Here is a 24,113-nt window from a genome sequence, read left to right on the forward strand (position 1 = left end):
AGCTTTTAAGAGCTTGTAATCACATCTCCACGTATTTTGCACTTACCACACAACAGAGTAAGACATGGTGAATCTTTTCATATCAAATAACTGTAATGTGAATTTTGTCGCAAGTCAACCTTTAAATTTAGTTAAGGCATTGCTTAGCATTAAGGCATTAAAGCTGCTCTGCTATATGCTGTATTTAACACTAGTCTAGAATAACAACAAAACTTATTTATTGCTGCAAATATATTAATTTCAAATAAAATGATAAAATTATGACTCCATACAAAGGTTTTCTCATTGGTAAGTCTTGCATTATATATCTTACTTTAATTTTATAATTAGGTATTTAATACCCAATTACTTAATACCTAGTTACCTAAAACCATGCAGACAGTATATTTATAGATGTTGGAGCTAATATTGGAATCATGAGTGTGAATTACTCAAGAGTGATGAACTTACTTCTTCAACGTCAATACTAAAATTGCTTTACATATAGAATGTCTTTTAAAATGTCCTCAGGCACAAAATATAAAAAGGTAATGAATTAAAGTTGATTAAGACCATTAACAATATAGCGAAAGGTCATCAAACATTCAAAATAATAAAATTTTGTAAAAAAATAATTAAAAACATGCAAATGATGAGCTCAATCATTAATAATTCTCAAAGATTAATAATCCTCAAAGTGAAAAACTACAGCTCATTTGAAATGTGCAGGAACTGGAGATAGCACAATACGCAATCACGTACTAAACTTTAAGATATACCATTAGTTTTTTAACCAGTCAAAGCTAGTCGGTGTGACGACATTGCCAACTGCTGCCTCTGGCTTGCAGACTTTGGCAGAGATAAGCCGAGAGCACACAAGGCGGAGCATGGCTATGACTGAGAGTGTCAAGAAAGTCATTGATACGTACAGACCAGCATTGGTGCTCCACTTCACCTGAGCTTCAACTAGAATAAGAAGACAGAGTGTTTAGGTGTTTTACACCATATAGTCACAGCTAGCTCTATTTAATGGTAGTCTTTGGCAGCGATCATACGTTAGTTGACATCTTGAAAGAGCTGATGGAAAAAGGGTATGAAATGGTCGGGGAAACATTTAGAATGAAGCATCATATACCATGCTTCTTTGGGGTGTATGTTGGCATTTATCCACAAGTCACTGCAAGATGTGATCAGCAAAAATACGAAGGTTAAGTGATTTTGTTTTTCGCAAATCTTTATCAAATGTTTCATTTTTGCAAATAATGAAAACAGCATATTCGTTTTAAATATTTTTATACTTTTGTCGTTTTCATTTTCATTTGACCAGTTTGAAATGCTCTGGTGTTCTAAATGCTGCTAAGAGTGGCAAAACTGATGCGCTAATTATTAACATATGAAGTGTGATATATGACATTTATTGCACTTTTTAGCAAAGCACCAGCGTTGATCATGCAAATGTCTATTAAAACACTTATCGCACGGTAACTCCATGTGTACACAACTCCAGATGCACATCAGGTTTGCCATAGAAACATAGTGATACACCTGTTAAAGAAAGTCAGTTTGATCAAGAAGCCATAGACTACCAAACAATAGTTTGAACATTAGTAAAAACATGCATATGTATCTTCTGCCATTTTGATCTGCTTCTGATCATGAAGTGTAGTTTTGTCGCAAATGAGTTAAAGACTACTCTCTTCAGTTTTGTGTTAATTAAAAAAGCTAATAAAATTTCTATAATAAATTCAGGGACATAAATTTTGAAATATAAAAAGCTATTTACAAGAACAAACACCATGACTCTCAGAAGCATGATATGACTAATCCCAAAGATGAAGACTGAAATTCACTTACTTGCTAAGTAAGGAAGTGTCAAGGCACCCAGTCCGCCTAAAAACACTTCCAGGGTATAAGTAGAAATTGACTGCGCTGGAGTTGTCAGCTCAAGACAAACTCCAAAAAATGAAGATAGATGCAGCCCTTTAAAAATTCCCCATAGGGTCATTACAGCCAAAAAGGCTTCTGAAACAATAAAAACAAAGTTATAGTTTCACTCAATTTACTTCGTTTTACAGATGTAATATATTTAGAGAGAGTAAAACTTTCAAAAAACCTAACTGACAGATCTGAGGATTGATCCTAAACGTTTTAAATGTGAATTATGGTTGCTACTTGTTATGAAAGAATATTTAAAGTTTTAAAAAGTTGATAGCTCCTATCAAGTAAGCTAAACCTAACATTAATCTCGACAGTTATCTAATCTTCAGAGAATATGCTATAAGAATATGCTATACAACGCAATATAGCTTCTCGAACAAGAGTTAATGTTGATATTTATAGCAAGATTAAGAGAGTTTTGCTGTTTCAGATTTCTGGCCCGGCTTAAAAGAAAAAAATTCAAAACTTTTTTTCCAATATTTAAAAGTTCTGATGAATAGTATTAAATATAGGCAATAAAGCAATTTCGATATATGGAATGTAAACAAAACCAAATATGATTTCTTAGGATCGACAGTTTTAGATATTATTTAGACAAAATTTATGTAACAACGCAAAACTTAAAGGTAGGGTTGGTAAAACATTCTTTAAATTATACTATTACTATATTATGCTTTTTCTCATGTATAATTAGACATTGCTAAAGTTTTTTTTACAAAAACTTTCGATGTAACTAAATTTAAAAATTAAAAATCTTGAATTAATTTTAGCCTGAATGATTTTAGTCAGCTGAATAAAATCAGTTATCAAAAAATTCTAACAAGAATAGCTAAAACATGTTCTTTATAAGTACAGCTGCTAAAAAGCAAAAGTTTTTTAAAATTATTGAAAAATTTGACAAATAAATGGCCCTGTGAGATCATTAATTTGTCTTTTCTGTAACAGTTTTAAATTGTTTGTGAATAGAAGTGTAACAGCAACAGACTATACTCGTGCAACCAGTAGCCTGTGTCAATGTCACACTCTTTTTGCGAGTCCCCTTTAGTGGGTCGATATAAAAATGTATGTTGCCAAAATTTCATCCAGCAGATATTGTCGAAAAAGTCTATGGTCAACCACACGCTTGTCAATTCAAAATGTAAAAATGAAATGGCAATTTGCTAGAGTTCTAATCCATGTTTAGATACATTGCAAAGCGTACAGCTTTAGCAAAACATTGATGACTATATAAAACTAGTTACCTATTGACCGCGCTACACACTAACCTTTTTAGAATATTTTAGTTATGCGTTTAAATAAAGAGATAATTAAAGAAGTGGATAGAGGAATCATCTTTCTTGCATTAATTTAATTTTTTTTCTGTATTTCAATGAGGTAGGTAATGAATAAAGCCATGATGCCTCTAAACCATGACAGGTTGCTATTTATACTTGGAAAAAGATTGATCAAAGCACTCATTGGACAACCAAGTTGAAAAAAAAGTCTAATGACTTTCTACTAAAACAGTTTTGTTCTGTTAAAACAGTTCAATCCTGTTTTGTTAAAGCAGGTTGTGATCACATCGATAGCATCAGATTAAACGTGTACTGTCAACTTTGCGGTAACCAAAAAAGTTCATGACCACTATCATTGTTTGAATCTCTGTGTGTATTTTAGCAATGCTTGACTTGAATATTCTAAGAAAATTTGTTGCATATAGATGCAATTTACACAGTCATGCCCAAAAATCTCAGAGCTACTCACTTGATGACGGCCTTGAGAGCATGAGCCCTGCTGTAAAGAGCATTCCCATGATTCCTACTAAGTATATGACTGGAGAACTGACCAGGAAGTACTTGGTGATGAGAGTCAGCCCAACTGTCACTATCAGCTGGGCAACACCTTTGAATATGATTCCTGCGAAACAAAAGGAACTTGGCCTATTTAAGCTGGCTAGTGTAAAATGTATGCAAAAACAAAGATTAAAAACTTTATATAGTAATATACATCACTTGTTTAATTTCAATTTGTGCCAACACCGATTAAAAACTTTTGGCTGGTCTTTTGTGTAACTGGATGATGAAATGCACATGACTTGAAATTTTAATTTTCAAGCAATCTTTAAAGCTAAGTAAACTAGTAAAGCACAACTGAACTATTTTTAGTGTACTTGTAGTTCTTATTCCAAGTTAGAACTAATTTTAAATAACCTTATGTAAGATTCATGAGAACATTACGATTTTGCATAGTGAGTTCGTGGCATAACAAACGAAAATATGCTATTTATGATCATATACAATGTTTAGTTTTTTTATCTTCAAATTCGATTACCTGTAATTGGATAAAATCACGCACTTGAAAAATTTAATTTGTTTCAAGTAATAAAATAATATAATAAATCATTATTTAATGCTACACTGACTTTATTAGAATAATGATGACTGTGAAGTTAATTACCATTTATTAAATTGGTATTTGTAGTGACTTTGCAAATTTTTTATTGAAGAATTTTGTGAATCATTTGTCTTTGACTATTTTTGACTATTTGTGTTGTGCAAGACTTATTTTAATCAGTAAGATTTTAAAATTTATTGACATAGCTCTGCAGAAAATAAAGTGATATCATGTTACGTAAAATGACTTTCTTTTTTCTCTGCAAGGCTTAACATTAAACCTTAAGGCTTTATGGACTTTTGATTTTAACAGTTATTACACAGGCACTCTGACATAAGCATGCTGAACTCTGTAGTAAACGTGTTTAGACTCGGGTACCTAATAAAGACAGAAGGGTGTGTACAAATTAGAAATTAATAAGAGATTAATCAGGCAAAGAAAGCAAAAACTCAGACGTTACCATTACTAAACTGGTTCAGAGTGTATCCAAGTGTATGGTAGGCGTAGTCACCAAGAACCACAAAGAAACAAGCAATTCCTCCTCCAGTAAGGAGAGTAACCAGCAAGTAATTCAATACCTGCAAACATAGAAACCTGCTAAAATTAAACATGATTGATCATACTTAAATACCTGTGGGTAACATCGCTGAACTATTCAATGTTATCTTTTACCAAAAAATTAGACTATTTACTGTTACGCAGTCAAAATCTATGAAATCTTAAAGTGTAACAACTCTCAAATAAATAAATAATTTCAGCAGAATTTCACCTAATAGTACTAATAAGCCAATCCATCATTTTTTTTACGTCATCAAGTCGTTTGCACATGCGCTCGCTCACGAAAAAGCCGCCATTTTTGTAGAAAACGATCGTTTTTCTTTGATTTACTAGTACTTTTAGGTGCTGTTTTGATACTATAATAAAAAATTGCAAACAAAAATATCGTTTTCAAATTATCATTGCAAAAGCTTTGTGTTTCTAACAATAAAATTGTCTATAAAGATGGCTGACAACAGTAAAATGATGTCACGAAAAAACGAAGAATTGTACCTAACTGATCTCAACATTTATAACTCCCATCAATTCAGAGTTAAACCACTAAAACCTAGTTACACTACTATTTCATATGCATATAATGTTGCATCTTCACCATTGTAAGAGGAACTATTTTCTAAATTCTAAACTTTCATTAGACCTAATATAGACTGTATCAATAATCTATAAAAACATACGCCTTTAGTTCGTAAAATAGCTAGTATGGAGTTATCTTCTTCTTCTGAGCTTTTTGTAGACTCCCCATCATCGCTTGTTGAGAGCTCATTAAATTTTTCATTAGTGCGCTCTCCCTAGAAACATAGGATTACCTGCACAAAACACTTGTTCATCCTGTAAAAATTAGATCAAGTCTTGCATATGATATGTAGTAGTTTTGAACAATCAGGAGATTTCATGTTTTCTCTTTAAAGTATTACATATAAAGTTGTTAAACACAATTTCACTATTTCTATCTGTGTGCAGGAATTAGCAAACACGCACATTTTCATGTCCAAGCTAATGAAAACAAAATTATGGTTGATCATTGCAATGATTGAGTCTAGCCGCCTGTCATTATTTTGAGGTCAAGGGTACTTACACCTGTTTCGTCTGTAGATTTGGCGACAAGTAAAACTTGTGAAATACGACTGTTCTGCTGAACAGTTCTCATCACTTCTCTCAGGTCTATATGGTCAGTTTTTCTAAAGTTATAAATTTATACATTTTATATCAACTTAATACCCTTTAAAATGAACAATTTATAAATAGCTTCATCATATCCAAAGCAAGCATAAACTGATAGATTGGATTTGTTGACGCCTCCAGTAGTGCACCAATAGTTTTTATTGCACAGCTGATATTTTTTTATATAATGAACTGCTTCATTAAATCATCAAGTGATTCAAGTTGCTAACTATATCATCTACCAAAACCTAACTTTGGAGGAAACTCACATAGAATTTTTTTTCTATGATTAAAATAGAAATATAAATAAACGCCTACAAGAAACGTATACAATATAATATATGTCTACAATTCATTTTTGAGGTATGAGAAAAAATTTTACCACACCTTCTTTTGTAGCAACAAATTCAGAATATACTTATTAGAGAGTTGAAGCAATTATTATAAAAATTATGCACTTTCAAACTTGCAACAAATATCAAAAATTATGATTTGAAGGTTTGATACAAATTCAAAATTGAATCATTTGTTGTTGATGGAAAAATTACCAAGCAAAAGATAAATTAAATAAATTTGGAAATAAAGTAAATAATTCTTAAAAGATTTGCATTTGGCTGACGTTCATGTAGCATTTGGGTAAAAGATGAGATTTGCCGAGGTTTTATAGAGGTAAAAAAATATATACCAGATATGCAGTTAGAACTAAAAACCAAATCGGCATATAAACTCGTATGAACTTCTAAAATTCAAATAGTGTTAGCGTGCAAGTATTTATCAAGACAGGACAGAGCGATACTCTCAAAAGAACCCTGTTTCAATTTTTATAATTAGGTAATTTATTTAAAAAGAAAACTCACATTTTCGACTTTTTAATTTCTTCAACTTCAGGAAAAACTTCTGAAATATTTTCCTCACATTTTTCTTCAGTTGATACAACTTCTGGAAGATGATAGATTCCTGACTTCTTTCCTGTTACTGAAAGGTGGTAAATCAATCTCATATCATACATGTAAATTGCCAAAAGTCATTTTCATGCTGTATTACATCAATTATAGACATTGTGAGACTATCGAGTACATTTGTTTGCTGTTGTGTACAGTCAACCAATATGTTACAGCTATCTTAGACTCTAAAATATATTCAACTGTCAGATAGGCTAAAGTCAGATTTTTTGCCACATAGCACATGTTTTCATTTTTAGGTTTGTCCGCTTTCCAATGTTTACCAAAAGTTCTAAAAAAGCTATAGCTAATGACCATAAATAACTCGTTTAAAAGTACAACTTTTAGAGCTAATAACACAAGTGATAGTTATTGATTTGACTAACCTGTGACTCACCTGTTATGCTCAATTCCTTTTTTGGTGTTTCTTTTTCATCCACACTTTTTGCTTCAATATCAGTCGCGTATTTAGGAGTAAATATAGCACCGGCAACCAAGTTGATTGTGTTTAATGCTCCAAGAGTTATAAATGCTTTTTTGAATCCAAAAGATGTTACCAAATATTCTGCAACAAAAGAAGCCTTATGGATTATTTAGTTGTAATTAAATAAAGCAGAATAATTCATGCAAATCCTTTAGGGAAATCAGATTTAACCATTTTTGTGCCCTTCTGTTGCCTACGTGTTTTGCCTAAAAAGGAAATGTGGCATTTATAATGAAAATGTAGGCTAATGGAAGCAGAAATATTGGCTGTTTTGTATGTAGAAGTAAAATGTTGGGAATTGACTTTTGAAGGACAAATGAAGACACTAATATGTTACAATTACAAGCAGTTTGTAAAGATTTGAGGCCTCTGATTAACTCTTTCCTGCTGATTGGCAATCAGAAGTTATCTAAACTGTTATATTTTGGTCTACGCTTGTCTACACTTGTCTACACTTGTCTACACTTGTCACTACACTCACTTGTCTACTCTTGTCTACATTTGTCACTACATTTTAACAGTTTTGCTACAATGAAATTGAGTTACTAAACATCTTCACCTATTTCAGAACATTTTTCAGAAGTCTGGCTTTAAATTTTCTGAGAGCTTATCAATGTAAAGTCAAACCAAACATTTTTGACGAACTAATAAGTTGATACAACTGTGAAACAAGCCAAACCAAAGTTTTGAGAAAATGAGAAATCTGTTTTGTTAGTTTTTAGTTTTAATACATGTTTTCAATTCTGCTAGAAAACGTATTAAGAGGTTGTTTTCATTCATTTGTAAGTAACATCACATGAAAAATATGAGACAAAACTAATAATCAGTGAAGAAAAACACAATCATTGATAAATCAGCAAATTGCTGACCCCATAATATTATATGGTGATGACCATTCATCGATTTTCTTTTATTACTCAAACAATAATAGTAGATTTCTATTACATGGTATAATGTTGCTATCGCTATTAGTAACTCGTTGGTTTACTTAGAAAAAACGCTCAGAAAAATAACATTGTTTGATTGCTTCTACTGATTATCTTTGCTATTTCTTTAACAGAGTTACTCAGCTACAAAAACATTGTAGATTTCTGATCAATAGTGTATCTCCTTATATAACTTAAACAATAATATTTGATTATTACATAGTATATTGCTGTTACGAATATTACTAAATTGTTGTTTTACTGAAATCAAAACTTAAACAAGAGCTATTATTTATCATTTTTTGATCTTCATCTTTTCATGGTTGGATTTCTTTATTATAGTTATGCAGCTACATAAAAAAACATTTAAACAAAGAATAACAGAAAGTTTAGAGCTAGCTAGTAGTCTCAACTTGTTGTCTAACAGCCTTTTGCGTTTTCTTGCTTATTTATGTTGAGAAAGTTTAAAATCTCCCACTTAAAAATGCTAAGCCTTATACTAATTTAATGTTACCAAGGAAGTTGATAACCATCATAAAATGAAATAACTAACTTATTACTCAAGCTATAAATATAATAACCTTTAATGAGTTAGACACTTAGGAATTCATCAGACCATAACCAGTCTCTATTTCTGATTCACTTGAGGTAAAATCTACAGTAAAACCAAACTGAAAGATGCGCAAGTATTAAACTTTAGAGAGGATAAAAAGAGTAGCATATCACGTACTCTTATTTATTTATGTTTAGTATTTTGTATCATGTATAGTTTTCAAGGTTTATGTCCTCATTTCTTACATGACACTTACAGGTTCTCAACTCATTTCAACTTACGTGATATGAACAAATTGCATACAACCACTAACAATTATTTTGAAAATATCCTTTCTAGCTGCTTTAATAATCTTCCACCCTACTATCCGCTCTCGTAGCAGATAAAGGCATTTTAAACACTGTTTGTCAAACTATTTATTTGATTTTAATGGCTAACTGTTGCCCTTTTTTGTTTTACTACTGTTGTATGGCCTAATTTAAAAAAAATTTTTGTTTTTAAATGAAGTTATTGCCAAAAAACTACTATATATATATATATTTTTATACATATATAATATAGATATAAAAAGTGTGAAAGTTTGATAAAACTGTATTACTCAGTTTCATGTCACGTTTCAAGACAACGTGACCATAGATACAATTATTTATATATATAGATATATATATACATATATATATACATATATATATACATATATATACATATATATATGAATATATAGACTAGCTGTACCACCCGGGGTTGCCGGGGTAATAACAACGTCTTTGGACAAAAAAATTATTTGTATTTAACATATAACAACACTCGCCATTCTAACTTTCAAACTACATATCATGAGAAAAGCGTTCAGTGTACTTTGAAATAAATTAATGGAGGAAATAAAAACAACTGTAAAGGTTTTCAAACATTGTCAAACAACTGTAAATTTTAAATTCCATATCATGAGGGAAATTATTTGTGCAGGTCAAATAATTTACAAAAAATTTAACAACTATAAAAGGGTTCAGATATAAATGTGAATTAATTAGCAAGTATAGCTAAAATAGGTCAGTTTTTCTACGGCTACAATAAAGGATGATTCAGTGATGATACAATTATTGCGAACTGAGAAAACAAAATAAAATTTCTAAATATGTTGAATTAATAATAAGCATTATTGCATAGAATTGTGTGCTTAACTCTTTCACTACCTTCAATGTACAAATTTAGCTAACGGCCTACTGCCAGCTATTTTATTGAAAATGGCAGGTTTTGCTTCATGGTGCGTGTACAATTTTTTGACATCAAACTCTATCTAGAACACTTTTGTTATATATTTTATTTTGCTAACATATTAACAAATAGTGCTATGCCAAAAATTCAATATATCTATATTTTGTGCACTGTTAAAGTTATGTGAAGCTATGATCGCTACGAAGCTATAATGATCCTTTACAATGTTCCTTACTCTTACAAAACTATTACTTTTGTCATCATCAGAGTCAGTGCTGCTACTTCAATTATCCGTGAAATCGCAAAATTCTGAATTGGCTATAATGTCATCAACATATGTAATTATCTGTTTTTTAACTCGGGAGGTACTTACAAAACTTACACAAAAAATGTTCGTTTTCAGGTTAGAAATTCTCAAAAAAAATTGTGAACTGTTTTGTTATTTTAGGCTAATTTTATAGAGAAATCTTCGGACAACACTGTCAATACTATACAAGTCTTATAGATCGTTGGTTTTGCTGTAAACGAATAATAAAATTAAGTTACTACGCAATTGCTGGGAAAGTAGCATAAATGCATCTATGGCAGTCGACCATGAAAAACGCATAAATTTTTCCCCGGCAGTAAAAGTGTTAAAAAAGGTTACTGTTTCACTAAAAGATATCCATCAAAACTTTGAATATGACGATACTATTATCTCTCGATAGTGGTACAAATTTAAAAATGAGATATCGTACTTTGTCTGACCAAAAGGTAAGAAAATACTTGTACGAAGGAAAAGAATTGGCTTTGACTCTAGATATAGTGATTGGACTTCACGAAAAATATTTCTTAACAAAAGCGACATAACGCGTGGTTGCATCGGTAAAATAATCAGTGTGCGCTATAGTTATATCCTGAGTAGAACATAGAATCGTAAAATTTGAACATTATAATCGTAAACTCAGGCTATATCTATAGCCAGAATGCAGACACACGACACATGACATACGACATACTTTGAGAAATATATATATATAGATGTATTAAAAAAGAAAATATTTTTTGGGACACATAAAGTGATATCAACCATGATGAGACATAACAATTTAATGGTGAATAAGGATCAGCTCAAGTCTCACGGAGCCTGAATATAAAGATAATGGTACTGATGAATTAAAAAATATGATACAACTTGAAAGAAATTATACGGGAGTAAAGAAGCTTTTTAACGATTGACATTTATGAATTCTGTTCGTGCTCAAGGAGATGTTGAGGTTTACTTTTAAATGTCAGCTGTCACAAGTGGTCTGATAGAAAGGTCTTACCCATTATGACTGGCCAGGCGATTTCTGCTGCATTAAAGCTTACCATCATAGCTACTGACATAGGAAGTTGGTGAGAGGGAAAATAAGTGTTACTCATTGAGTAGCATACCACATGATTTAAAGCCGCTCCAGCTCCTGAAACAAAATCAAGTATCAGCCAGTTTTGGAAATATTTAGAAAGAAATTAAAATGGGTTTTACATCTTGCTTTGTAACGTGTTTCAAAAAAATAGAAAAGCTTTTTTAATACAACCACCAACATATTATATATTCAGTATTTATAACTGAAGGCAACATTTAATTTAATTGTTACAAGCACTCTGCACCAAGAATGTGTAGACAGCTTTACCAATGTTTAGTAAGCAGTTTGTGATTTAATGTTTGTTAGCTATTCTACAGTTTATATGTTGTGAGTCTAAAGATTTGAATTGACTTTGAAGGCGCTGAGCGATTAGATTGTTTAAATTTTAACAACTTTCTAAAGTGAAGATTTAACAGACTTTATTGGTGTTTCTTATGGCGTATATATAATATTCTGCAACTCCACTGCTTAATATAAGAACAGTGATGGAATATAACACATGAAAAAGCTTCAGTCTATGATGCACTGATACACAATTCGCAGACTAGAGCATTGAGAACTGACTGTGAAAGCCTCGTCTGCACTTCCACCAATAGCTAGAAGGTGGGTCTAAAGTTAAAAGCTTATGCTGAGAACAGAGATTGTTTATGTACTACCTTACCTACAAGAACACCACTGCTCAAAACTCCTTGCCATGCTTCTTTAGTAAATGCCGTAGAAATCAACCCTCCAACAGTTAAAGCTCCAGCAATTAACTGAACTGGTCTTTCTCCAAATCTATTAGCAAGCCGGATTCCAGGCAGTCCTGAAAAGGTTTGTTAATCAAATACAGTAATTGACTTTTTAAGCATATTACAAAAATATACATACTATTACATTTATATTATATATAAATATAATTACAAATAAAGTTCTACCATACTATAAGTTAATACAGTAAAGTAATACTAAAATAAAAGAGCTCTACAAGAAGTTGGAGCAAATACATGTAGTACTAATTATGGAAGATAATTGTACTTATCTTGGGAGCTCCAGGCAATTTCATGACTTGAGTACAGGCATCATAAAACTGCCAAACTCTGCAAAGGTAAGTACAACTATTTTCCATAACTAATATATGTAAATATGTACATTATATATATATATATATATATATATATATATATATATATATATATATATATATATATATATATACACATATATATACACACACATATATATATGTATATATATACATATATAAATATATATGTATATATGTATAGATATAAATTGTTTCCTCACCCCAGTTAACCCATATGGGTGGTAATTTTTGCTTTAACTCGGGTCTCCTACCAGAGACCTGGGAGTTTGAGCACTCGCCTCAAGATCGCTTATGTTATGTAGTACATTGTACTGCATAACATAAACCAATATTATTTAATTTTTATATTATATCACACGATTAGTATGTAGTGAATATATTGCAACAATTAAACTATTATAAGGTCTAACACAAAAGCTGTTTTCTCACAGCCATAAAAGAGATAGCACCACTGCTTAACATAGAATAGTATATATTAATACCGTTATGCCCAATAAAAACAACTATATTCTATAGTATAATAAAATGCTTGGTGAAAAGTTCAATCAAACGAGAAGACTTCAGCAAAATCTAATGATGCTAAGCTTAGACCAGCATAGGATGTTACAAAGCAACTTTTAAAGTGTTGTAACAGTATTGTCTACAGTATACAATATGATATGAATTACTATATAACGCTGTATTTTTCATTAAATTGTTCAATTAATATTTAACTTACCTCCCATGCAAGACAAAGCAACCTGCACAGTCCCAATATTGGCAGATAAAATTCTTTCTCCATAGTGCCTCTGAAAATACAGAGGCAGCACAGCCATTGTAGAATATGCGTAACCACAATTGAGAAATTGAGTTACCAAACATGTGCAAGCAATCAGCCACTTATAGCAGTTTTTTGAAGGAAAATGGCATTTCAGCATTTTGCTCTTGAAGCTGTAGATTTCTGTATAACAGTAAACTTATTGACGATCTCTCTTAGCATATATCTATCTATAAATAGTATACCTACCCTGGGGAAGCATACATGCATTATATTGCTGAAGAAATTCTGCCAGTGTGCACCGTACCTTTGAGAAGCACCGGACTCTGATTGGATGAAAAGGTGTTTAAGTGTGTTTGCTAGAAACTGAAAGTGAACAACCTGCCATAACTTATCAAGCATGAAGCAATAAACACATTGATTATGAGTACTGCTTACTCGTCGATCAATGCATGGCAGTCTTTTTAAATTTTGCTAGAAAATGGTTGTTTTGGTTTTCAGTTTCTCAGCTCTTCATTCTTACCAATATTATAGGAAGAGTCAAGTTAAAGCCACTAGTACCCTAGAGGTCTGGTGTGCAATGAGATATTGTCAGTTGTAGAATTTATAAATGTACAACTATCGGGAAATGGCAAGAGGTGGCTGATTAACTCAGTTGCAAAAGGGAATGTTTACCAAGCTAAGAGATGCAAGTTTCACACTCCCAACCTTCAACAGAAGCACTGAAAAGATACATGGGTAAACATACCTATTACTACAAAAAATATTAATTATATATGGTTATAATCATTTTATATGGGTTTAATAGTCGTCAAACCTTTTACTTGGTTACACCGAGCTGGCACCAAAGAGACTAACCAAATGACGAGCTGGCTAAGGATAGTCATTCAACCTTGAAGAGAAGCAGATAGAACCTAGACATTTCAGAGCGGTACATCAGAAGCAATACAAGCGGTGGTACAACTGTGCATATGAAAGCCTAATCATTTAAGGATAAAAATTGGCCAACTTCGGACTATATCGCATATATTTAGTATATATGTGTATATCTATTATATATAAAACATATATTTTGTTGCCAATATTTTACTGTTTCACTGAGAACTAACCAATTTGAGTATACAGTTATATATATTGTTTTTTATAATAAATATATCTATATATAATGTTATACTCAAACAAAACAGGTGGTTGTCAGAAAAGGAGTAAAGGGTTTGAAACAAATCTCCTGCAATACCTACCAGGTGCGTAACAGGTATTTTAATATTAATCTAAAATTTATATGGCCAATATTCTAGCAATTGGTTGAAATAAAAAACAGCTTAATAAAATTATTTTTCAAATAATTTGCAATTCTTGTTTTCTACTATTATAATATGGGTCATGATCAACAAATAATTTGATTTATTTATTATTAATATATTGTAGTTCACTGAGGCTCATCATCAATTGTTTATAATTGAATGTTTTTTAAAAAAGATTTTAGACTAGCATAAACAAAAACAAGTCAAGAATGGATTTTTAGCACACGAGATATTAGCTTCACAGTTTTGTGAGTTCTGAATAAACGTGAAACAGTATTTACTCAGTTGTCATCACTTCCCTTATTGTTGGGTCTATCTGTTTTAAGTAAGTATATAGCTAACATTCACCATCGTCTGGTAGGATTACACAAATCTATGGCGAGGCCGGTCATCCAAAAATTCTAAAAGAATTTTACAGCATAACGACAAAACTAGTAGCTACGACTACTAGTTACATACTGTCACTTTTCATGGTCTCATTTATTGGTTGAGGCAATCCAACAGTTAAACATTTTTAAAAGATCAGTTTATTTAGTCCGCTAAAGCTAAGCTAGCATAAGAGTTTTTATGTAGCTAATCTAATATGAGCAAGCAGGAAGATTGAATTTAACAGTCCCTGAAAGTATTGCATAAGAATAGCATGCGGAAAGTCTCGTGAACCATAAAAATCATTGTGAGTAAGCAGCATGTTCATAATTTTTTCATGAGATGGCAAGGCGGCCGAGTGGTATAGTGGATAGTGAGCTAGTCTTTAACCTATAGCGAGTGAGTTCAATTCTTGTGCCAAGCACTTTTTTCTTAATTTCTTTTCCAGTATTTTTTTATGATATTGGTATCCAATTTAGAACTTTACGAGCTAATTTCAGTGGAAGCTCAAATAGACTGGAACATAAATGCTGGTCTCTATTTGTCAATGGAAATCTTTGGACTAGCGATGGTTTCCATGATTCACCTCATATGCACACGTCTCATATCAGCTAAGGTTTACAAGCCAGACACTGCAAAGGAGGTCATTACTTCAACTAGAATAGATCGGTTAAACCATGCATAAAACCCAAAGAATGCTAATCTCGGCTTTATTCCACAAAGCCTCACATCAGGCTTGTAAGATCTTAATGTTTTACATCAGTCAGTAACTGGTAAATGAGTATATAAAGTTTGATATTGTTACATAATACTTACCAAATTGTTTGTAATAACCATATTTGTGATGCACTGTTTTAGCACTCTAAACTTTGATCTATGAATTAAAACCTTTAAGTAACAGTCACACGCATAGCAGTAAAATCTTTACATTGGTCAAAAGTTAGTGACTCTATGAAGTTTTCTATTTCTACCTACTTTTTTAGCATAGCATCTACTTGTTAGGCAACATTATATTTGTCCCTAGATTAGCCAATATTTACGAGGCGCTGTTTTGAAAAAACTTTGTTTGGTCACAGCATGCAAAACATCAATCTTGATTTCAATAACTTTTCTGAAGCTAATACAACTATAATTGTGTTGAATATTGATTTTCAAATTAAAGGCTATTCAAAACCTTTTTAGCATGTCTTTATCTTATTCCTTTCAAAGCCATTAAAAAGATTTAAAGTTGAAATTATCAACAAAGTACTAGTTAAGTCCATGAAGTTTATAAAGTGCTTTAAACTGTTCAAGTGTGCATTGAATTGAATGGGACTGACTTTTTGACGATTCTTAAAATTAGAAGCAAATTTAATATCATCAATTATTCTTTAGGCTTTTGCTTTTGCTTTTTAGAGTGTGAACAATTCTACAGTTTTGATGTGAATTATTGATACAACAAAAGAGAACTTTAATGTTTGATGACCAATAAATCAAGTTTTGGTTGCTAATAATATAGGCGCTTGAATCCTCACTTTTTGCTTAAAACTTTAACAAATATCATTTTACTCAATTTCAACAGCATCATTGTACTCGGCAAATATTTTTCCCTCAAGCCAACAAAAAATAATTTCCTTGTTGCCCCACATTCTTGATACACTCTTTCTGTTGTAATATCTAGGATGTATTATTGCTGGTGTATTTAGACCTACTGCATCGCAATAAGTTTCAGAAGAACGCTTTCTAGTATAATATTTAATATGTAATACTATTGATACAGCAACTAATGTTGCAATACATTCAATTACCAGACTATTGGTGTACACTTGTTATATTAAGGGAGGAGTAAGTAATATTACTCATGTACTATGGCTACCCGCATTGATCAAATACATTTTCTGATTTTGGTATATTTTATTTACTTTTTATTCATATTGAATTGTATTTCAAGTTGTTTATATTTTGTTTATGTCTCCTTACACTTCAGTATAAGTAAAATGTAAAACACTCTGAACTAGATAGCATAGCAGTTTTACAACATGACTAAAGTTCACCAAGAGTTGTAAATAGTAGATCATGTTTCGGTAGAAATACTAAAGGGTTGACACATTAATAAATGTCGAAAACTCTTATAATATTTTAATTTTTAAAAGGTAGCTCTCTGTATTATAGCCTAAATAGTTTAAATACCTCAACACAATTATTGTACAATAAATTTATAGCTATTTTTACGCATTTTGATGTATCTACAGACAAAAAACAATAGGCTAATAAATTCTAAGTTTGTTTATTTGCTATAACGAAGTAAAACATCAAATCACTGGGTGCGCAGGAAATACAGTAATAAAGATGAAAAAAAATACAAAATTAATTGTTTGATGTAAAGCAATGTTTTATGTGAACAGACGGTGACTATAAAGTAGTAAAATATTTTCTGATTGATAAACAGACATTCATTAGTGTTGTTCAGTCTGACCGTCAAAACTAGTTCGACTAATGACGTCATTGTTTTCAGGTTTGTAAACTTCTGTTGAAACAAGTCTTGACTTGATGACACATAGCATTGATGTGATGGATAAGGCAAAGGTTGCCACAGAAATAGAAAAACTAGTGTTTATGCTCGATTTTACCTGAGCTTCGACTAGAAAAGTATACCAGATTGTGAGAAAATTCCAAAAAGTGTAACTGATATATATAAATTAGGCTTTTTACTAGATCAGGGATGTCAAACTCAATTGTACCAGGGGCTTAAATTCACAACACACTTTGGGTCGCGAGCCGAACAGGATAGACTTTTATTTGAAGGTTGACTTGCAAGAAAATTCACATTACAGTTATTTGGTATCAGATAGCTCACCATGTCTTACTCTGCTGTGTTGTAGGTACAAAAGATGTGGGAATGTGATTACAAGCTCCTAAAAGCTCAAAAAGAAACATTTAATCACAGCCATCATGAAAAACGCCATAGTTTGGAAAGGCTGAGCTAACTTCATAATATGGATAGTTTTAAGCCTAATAATTATAATTAAGCCTAAGCCTATTAATCATAATGATCTCACTAAAATCTCCGAGGTTCAGTTAGTTTAATAAAGCTATCCAGACTGTTCCGGTACAGTTGACTTGAGTCAACGTCAAGATTGTTTTGAAACAAATTGTCCTTACGCCCTAGGCCAGTCCGACAACCATCTAGTCTAAACCGCTGTAGGTAATTACTGGTAGTATAACTAATGATGAAACAAACTTATTTAAAGATTAAATAAAATTTCAAAGCCATTAAATAGAGCTAAAATACTGTAATTCGATCGGTCTAATCCTAGCTTTAGTGTTCTATCATCATCATAATCTCAGGTTTAAAGATGTATTTAAAATATCAAATGCCTCTCATCATTAATTGCAGGTGTTCACCTATTTGCTTGTCGCTCCGCTGACCGCAGAAGACGTGCTTTTTTTTATGCAGTTCTTTGTGACTACACCGACCACAACTTTGACTTTACGCTGACAGAGCTTAGCTTTAGTAGGCAAACATAGAATATGATTGTCATAACATTCACCTCGTGTACTTTGTCTGTTAAACAAATTTATAAGGCTTGAAGCACAATGGAGAGGCTCTTATCAATAAGGTTCTACAGAAGCAGAACATAAGGATTGGTGAAAATGATTTTAGAGTAGACAATCTTGCTTTAATATTTAGTGACTCGCCCGCTGTTAGGTTTTTAATTTTAGACAGGATACATACACTTAAAAGCTCAACCTATTTTTAGCACAAAACCACCAGTAAGAATGTGTAGCCAACAAGACACAAGACACTAGCAAAAACAATAAAAAAAATGTTATGTAAAGCAGAGGCAGTTCAATATATTTTTTAGAGTGGTAAATTATATTAGGACTTACAATTTATAAAGACAACTGCATTATAGGATTTGATATATTTTCTGCTGAGTCATTTATGCTGTACATGAAAATGTTACAAAATGTGGTTGTTCTTATGTCAATTATTTGTTAACCTTATGGAAGTTGTAGGTAAGCCATGAATTGGAGTTGTTGTCAAGATGTAAACTCAGTCAATTTAGCTTCTTCCATACTGACTAGCGGTCACCTTCGTAACACTTTTCACATGTCTTTCAGTTCAGATCTGATCCCACGTGCCAAGTTGTAAATTTATAAGTCCTTATAATTATGCTTTCAAAAAGATTATTGGAACCACAAAGAAGACATAACATGGTGCTCAAATAAATAAGTACTTGGGTGAAACTAATAACATGCAGCTTAGGAGCTATATATAAATAATATATAGCTAACCAATGCACATAAAGAAGTTACTAGTACAGCTACATTATGTAGTTGAAAGGGTTGATATGTTTGGTGAAGTTTTTTTGTCAGTCTACCCTGTTTCACGCATTGATACTAACATTTTAATATACAGAAGCCATAAATATATTGCTATGTTATATGTTGTTTTATATCTTTAATTTGACTTCCTTACCTCTTCTTAACTCTGTATACTCTATGCCTACTCTTATGGATCTCAATATACTTGAAGTCTAAGTCTTAGTATTTTAGATGGACATTACTCTTTCCAACTTTGGAGGCCTTTTGTTCGTCATCTTATTCAAAGCTGTCTTATCTGATATTTAATCACCGAGAACAAAAGCGCGTAAAAAGTCTTTGTTTTTATAAAGTTTAGTTTTATGTAAACTCTCCTCACAACTTTTCTACAATTACAATTATAGTTATGCTAGCTGCTGCTAAATAAATGCTTATGAATGATGATATAATTGCTTACAAACATTTTGGCTGTGTAGCCCATGTGATATGCCAGCAATTTAATGGTTTTACTAAATTCTTTCACACTGATCCCCAATTTTTTCAAGTAGACAGCATTTATCTCAATAGTCCATATAAGTCATGATCCAACATATGACACCGAGATTTGTATCAGTGAATGATCTCTCTAACATCTTCAATGGAGGTAAACAGTACATTGAAGGTATATGCTAAAATATTGGCCTGAAAGCATTCATTTCCTTATGTACCCAAATAGGTCATTCCAAAGTGAATTGCAGATAATATATACATATATATATATATATATATATATATATATATATATATATATATATATATATATATATATATATATATATATATATATATATATTATATATAATATATATAATATATATATTATATATATTATATATATATAATATATATATATAAAATTTATTCATGTAAAACCTTAGATAAAAAACAACTTCATTACTATTAGTTTCATGTCTGTTATGCAGACAATCATCAGATAAAATTGTTTTGGTCCAACTGAGTTATATATGTAAGAGAGGTGTAATTACTATAACGACTGATAGCTATGTAATTGCATTTCGTAGTGTGTATTTAGTAGAATGTCGACATGTGGAAGCTAGCTCGTTACGCTTGTTGAGTGAGCTCATTTCTGGTTTTGTGAGGATGATGTACTTTTCTGATATGCACAGGTTACAACGCTTGGTGGCTGGGTCGTATGGCCTTGCGTGTTGAACGATTTTCCATTTAATTGTATACGGTGTGTTCAGGCCTTTTAGCTGCCAGATGTAGTTACTAAGCTCTGTGGCAGATTGCTTGTCCTTGTGCCTGAAAGATGATATGTGGCCGCTGAGTCGTGTCTTAAAGGTATTTTCTGTGAGGCCAATATAACTTTCTGTAGGTTTGCTACCATTGTCTGCGGTGACTACAGCTTGGTAAATGAGCGACTTGCTAAGACAGTTTCCTTCGAGAGGGCATTCATTTGGTGCGCGACAGTTGCATGTTTTGTTGTTTGCTGGGTGCGTCGAGGCGTTGTTCAAAAGCTTCTTATTGTGATTGTTGATGGTTTGTTTGATGTTAGGCATGCAGCTGTAGCCAATCTTTGTGTTGTTTCTATTAAATAGCTTTCTTAGAGGGTGATTGCTCGGAAAAGATTTATTTAATATTTTGATGAATGTCTGACCGATGTTATTTGCCACGTTTCTGCTATATGGTGGGTTGAACCATGTGATTTTTCTTCGTCGCCTGTGTTGTTTAGTTGGTGTAGTGGTCTCATGGGGTGCGAATTTCAGCTGGTGTGTATATCCGCTTGTTGTCAATGCCTGCTGGTACGGTGGTGCTGCTCGGTTGAACTCATTAGCATCGGATGAGATTGCTGATAGTCGGTGGTTGATTGCTTGAGGTAGCTGCTTTATAATGCAGGGTGGGTGGTTGGATTGAGTGTGGATGTATGACGGAATGTTATTGGGTTTGTTGTATGGTGAGTATTTCCTAGTTGTTAGGTCGAAGGTGACGTCTAGGAAGTGTGTCACTTTTTTGTTGGTTTCGGCTGTGATGTTTAGTCCGTGCTTCTTGAATATAAGGCAGAGGTCTTTTTTTATTTTTTCGGCTCGGCGGGGTGTAGATCCTGTTACTGCTAAACCGTCATCTCTATACATCTCATCTATAAACCGTCGCCTCGACGCACCCAGCAAACAACAAAACATGCAACTGTCGCGCACCAAATGAATGCCCTCTCGAAGGAAACTGTCTTAGCAAGTCGCTCATTTACCAAGCTGTAGTCACCGCAGACGACGGTAGCAAACCTACAGAAAGTTATATTGGCCTCACAGAAAATACCTTTAAGACACGACTCAGCGGCTACATATCATTTTTCAGGCACAAGGACAAGCAATCTGCCACAGAGCTTAGTAACTACATCTGGCAGCTAAAAGGCCTGAACACACCGTATACAATTAAATGAAAAATCGTTCAACACGCAAGGCCATACGACCCAGCCACCAAGCGTTGTAACCTGTGCATATCAGAAAAGTACATCATCCTCACAAAACCAGAAATGAGCTCACTCAACAAGCGTAACGAGCTAGCTTCCACATGCCGACATTCTACTAAATACACACTACGAAATGCAATTACATAGCTATCAGTCGTTATAGTAATTACACCTCTCTTACATATATAACTCAGTTGGACCAAAACAATTTTATCTGATGATTGTCTGCATAACAGACATGAAACTAATAGTAATGAAGTTGTTTTTTATCTAAGGTTTTACATGAATAAATTTTATATTTAAGCTCTGATCACTCATTCAGCACTATTTGGCAGCTTTAACACACTACATTGGAATATATGTATATATATATATATATATATATATATATATATATACTTTCTCAAAGTATTTCGTGTGTTCTATGTCGTATTTCTGTCTGCATTCCGGCTATAGCTATTATTAGAATAACTCCAGCTGGACAACAATGCTGATGCAATGTCATGGAGTACGGTCATTAAAAGCCTAGCAGCTTACTGCAACTTTCCATTGGCAATGTGCCAGGCTAATAGCTTGAAAGTTACAGTTGTTTGACAAAGTTTTAAAACCTTTACAGTTGTTTTCATTTTTCTTTTAATTTATTTCACCTACACAAAGCACTTCTCTCATGATATGTAATTTAAAAGTTGGAATGGTGAATCTATATATATATTTCTCAAAGTATTTTGTAGGTGTATTCTAAGTTTGATTGTTCGGCTATAGCAATTATTTTAGCATTGCGCCCACACGCTACAAACACCGTTAGGAACAAACAAACATGTTAAGAAATTTGGATCTATGGCTTTAACATATTTGATATGTCATAACCCCACGCTAATTATTTTAGCAAAGCGACCACACGTTACGAAGCTGCGAGGAAGAAATATTTTGGAACTATGTATATGCAGCCCGATGCTTCTTCGTCTTATTTCGTTAGGGCTAGTTTGTTCAGCCCCACTATATCGACAATAATTTATCAACAAATTTAAAATTTGGCGAATTGTGTACTGATTATATACGTTATTAAAAGATTAAGTTGGTCGCAATGGCGAGTTTAGCGTTATTTGTTACGATAAAACGGTTTCGCAAATATAAAATCGTTTAATGATAAAATTTCATCTGAATGACATATTTATTGATACAATGCGTCTACAAGTCATTACGTCTCATAAAACACAATGCTTCTCGCCAAACCGTATCAACAAACATTTCTCTCTTGAAATAAATATTTGGCGACTGTTGTACTGCTTTTCATTTGGTCATAACGAAATTTGTTTTCGCATACCAACCATATTTGTTATCATTACCAAATAATATGTTTTGTAGTTTGCATACTTGCTATTTATTTCCCATCTTCATTTAGTTCTTTACTTATTTATTCCAGCTGCTCAGAATACTTTTTTGCTGCTACAGTATGGTTTTTGGATTCTGCCTTGGTACCTTGTGCTCCACAATCATTAAATAGAAATAAATATTTTGTTCGTTTAAACAATCTTTTTACATTATTTCTCTTAGTTCAAATTAAAACATCGTTGTTTGTATGTTCCTATCAGCGCTCGCTTTGTGTATTAGCTTTAACATCTTTTATTTTAAACCTAACCAAATAGTAATCCGTAATAAATTTCACATTTTACAACAAACACTTGGAAGATTACTGTAAGATTATATGTTAGATTATCTGTTAGATTATTAGATTATGGCAAATTTTGTTATATGTGTTAAATACAAATCAATTTTCTGTCCAGAATTTTTATTACCTGGGCAGCGCCAGGTAGCAAACACAGCTAGTATACATATATATATACATGTATATATTATAGTACAATATAGTACAATATATTTTTGGTACAACCGCGTCTGATGAGTGCATTGCACAAAACAAATTTGTAGCGCAATTACTAAAAGGTTACTTTCTTCTTACTATTTTTCAAAATATTTCATACTCCACTAATTATCTTTTAGGTTTTTAGTGGAGAGTTTTCTTTTTAAATGCTTTTGCTCCTGCTTTTAGTTACTACACATGTATATTTTATATAATTTTTTTTATTCTTACCTAACATACACTTTACTGTGATCATTCAATTGCCTTTGTCGTGAGCAAAGAACTTCACTTTGACTGTGTTACATATACATGCACGTAAACATTAATTATGGAAACAGCTGACAGCAGGTTGAGTCCTAACATTCAGCTAAAAAGAACCTTTTAGCTGCTCAACAAAAAATGTACATACGTCTGCTAAATATTCAATCTTAAATAACCAATTATGTAGAA

At 32.2% G+C, this 24,113-nt stretch overlaps 1 protein-coding gene across 1 annotated transcript; it reads right to left on the reverse strand.

Moving 5' to 3' along the window:
- Positions 1 to 226: 226 nt before the first annotated feature.
- Positions 227 to 13,421, reverse strand: LOC137396785 (uncharacterized). Its single transcript, XM_068083095.1, has 11 exons — positions 13,322 to 13,421; positions 12,178 to 12,321; positions 11,436 to 11,570; positions 7,348 to 7,515; positions 6,867 to 6,984; positions 5,924 to 6,026; positions 5,523 to 5,636; positions 4,751 to 4,868; positions 3,661 to 3,813; positions 1,834 to 2,001; positions 227 to 945 (listed from the first exon to the last, which is right to left on the reverse strand). The coding sequence occupies exons 1-11, from the start codon at positions 13,416 to 13,418 to the stop codon at positions 761 to 763; spliced, it is 1,503 nt and encodes a 500-aa protein (XP_067939196.1). The 5' UTR covers positions 13,419 to 13,421; the 3' UTR covers positions 227 to 760.
- Between the last annotated feature and the right edge of the window lie 10,692 nt (positions 13,422 to 24,113).

The sequence above is a fragment of the Watersipora subatra genome, chromosome 5 (genome assembly GCF_963576615.1).
Source record: "Watersipora subatra chromosome 5, tzWatSuba1.1, whole genome shotgun sequence".
NCBI lineage: Eukaryota > Metazoa > Bryozoa > Gymnolaemata > Cheilostomatida > Watersiporidae > Watersipora > Watersipora subatra.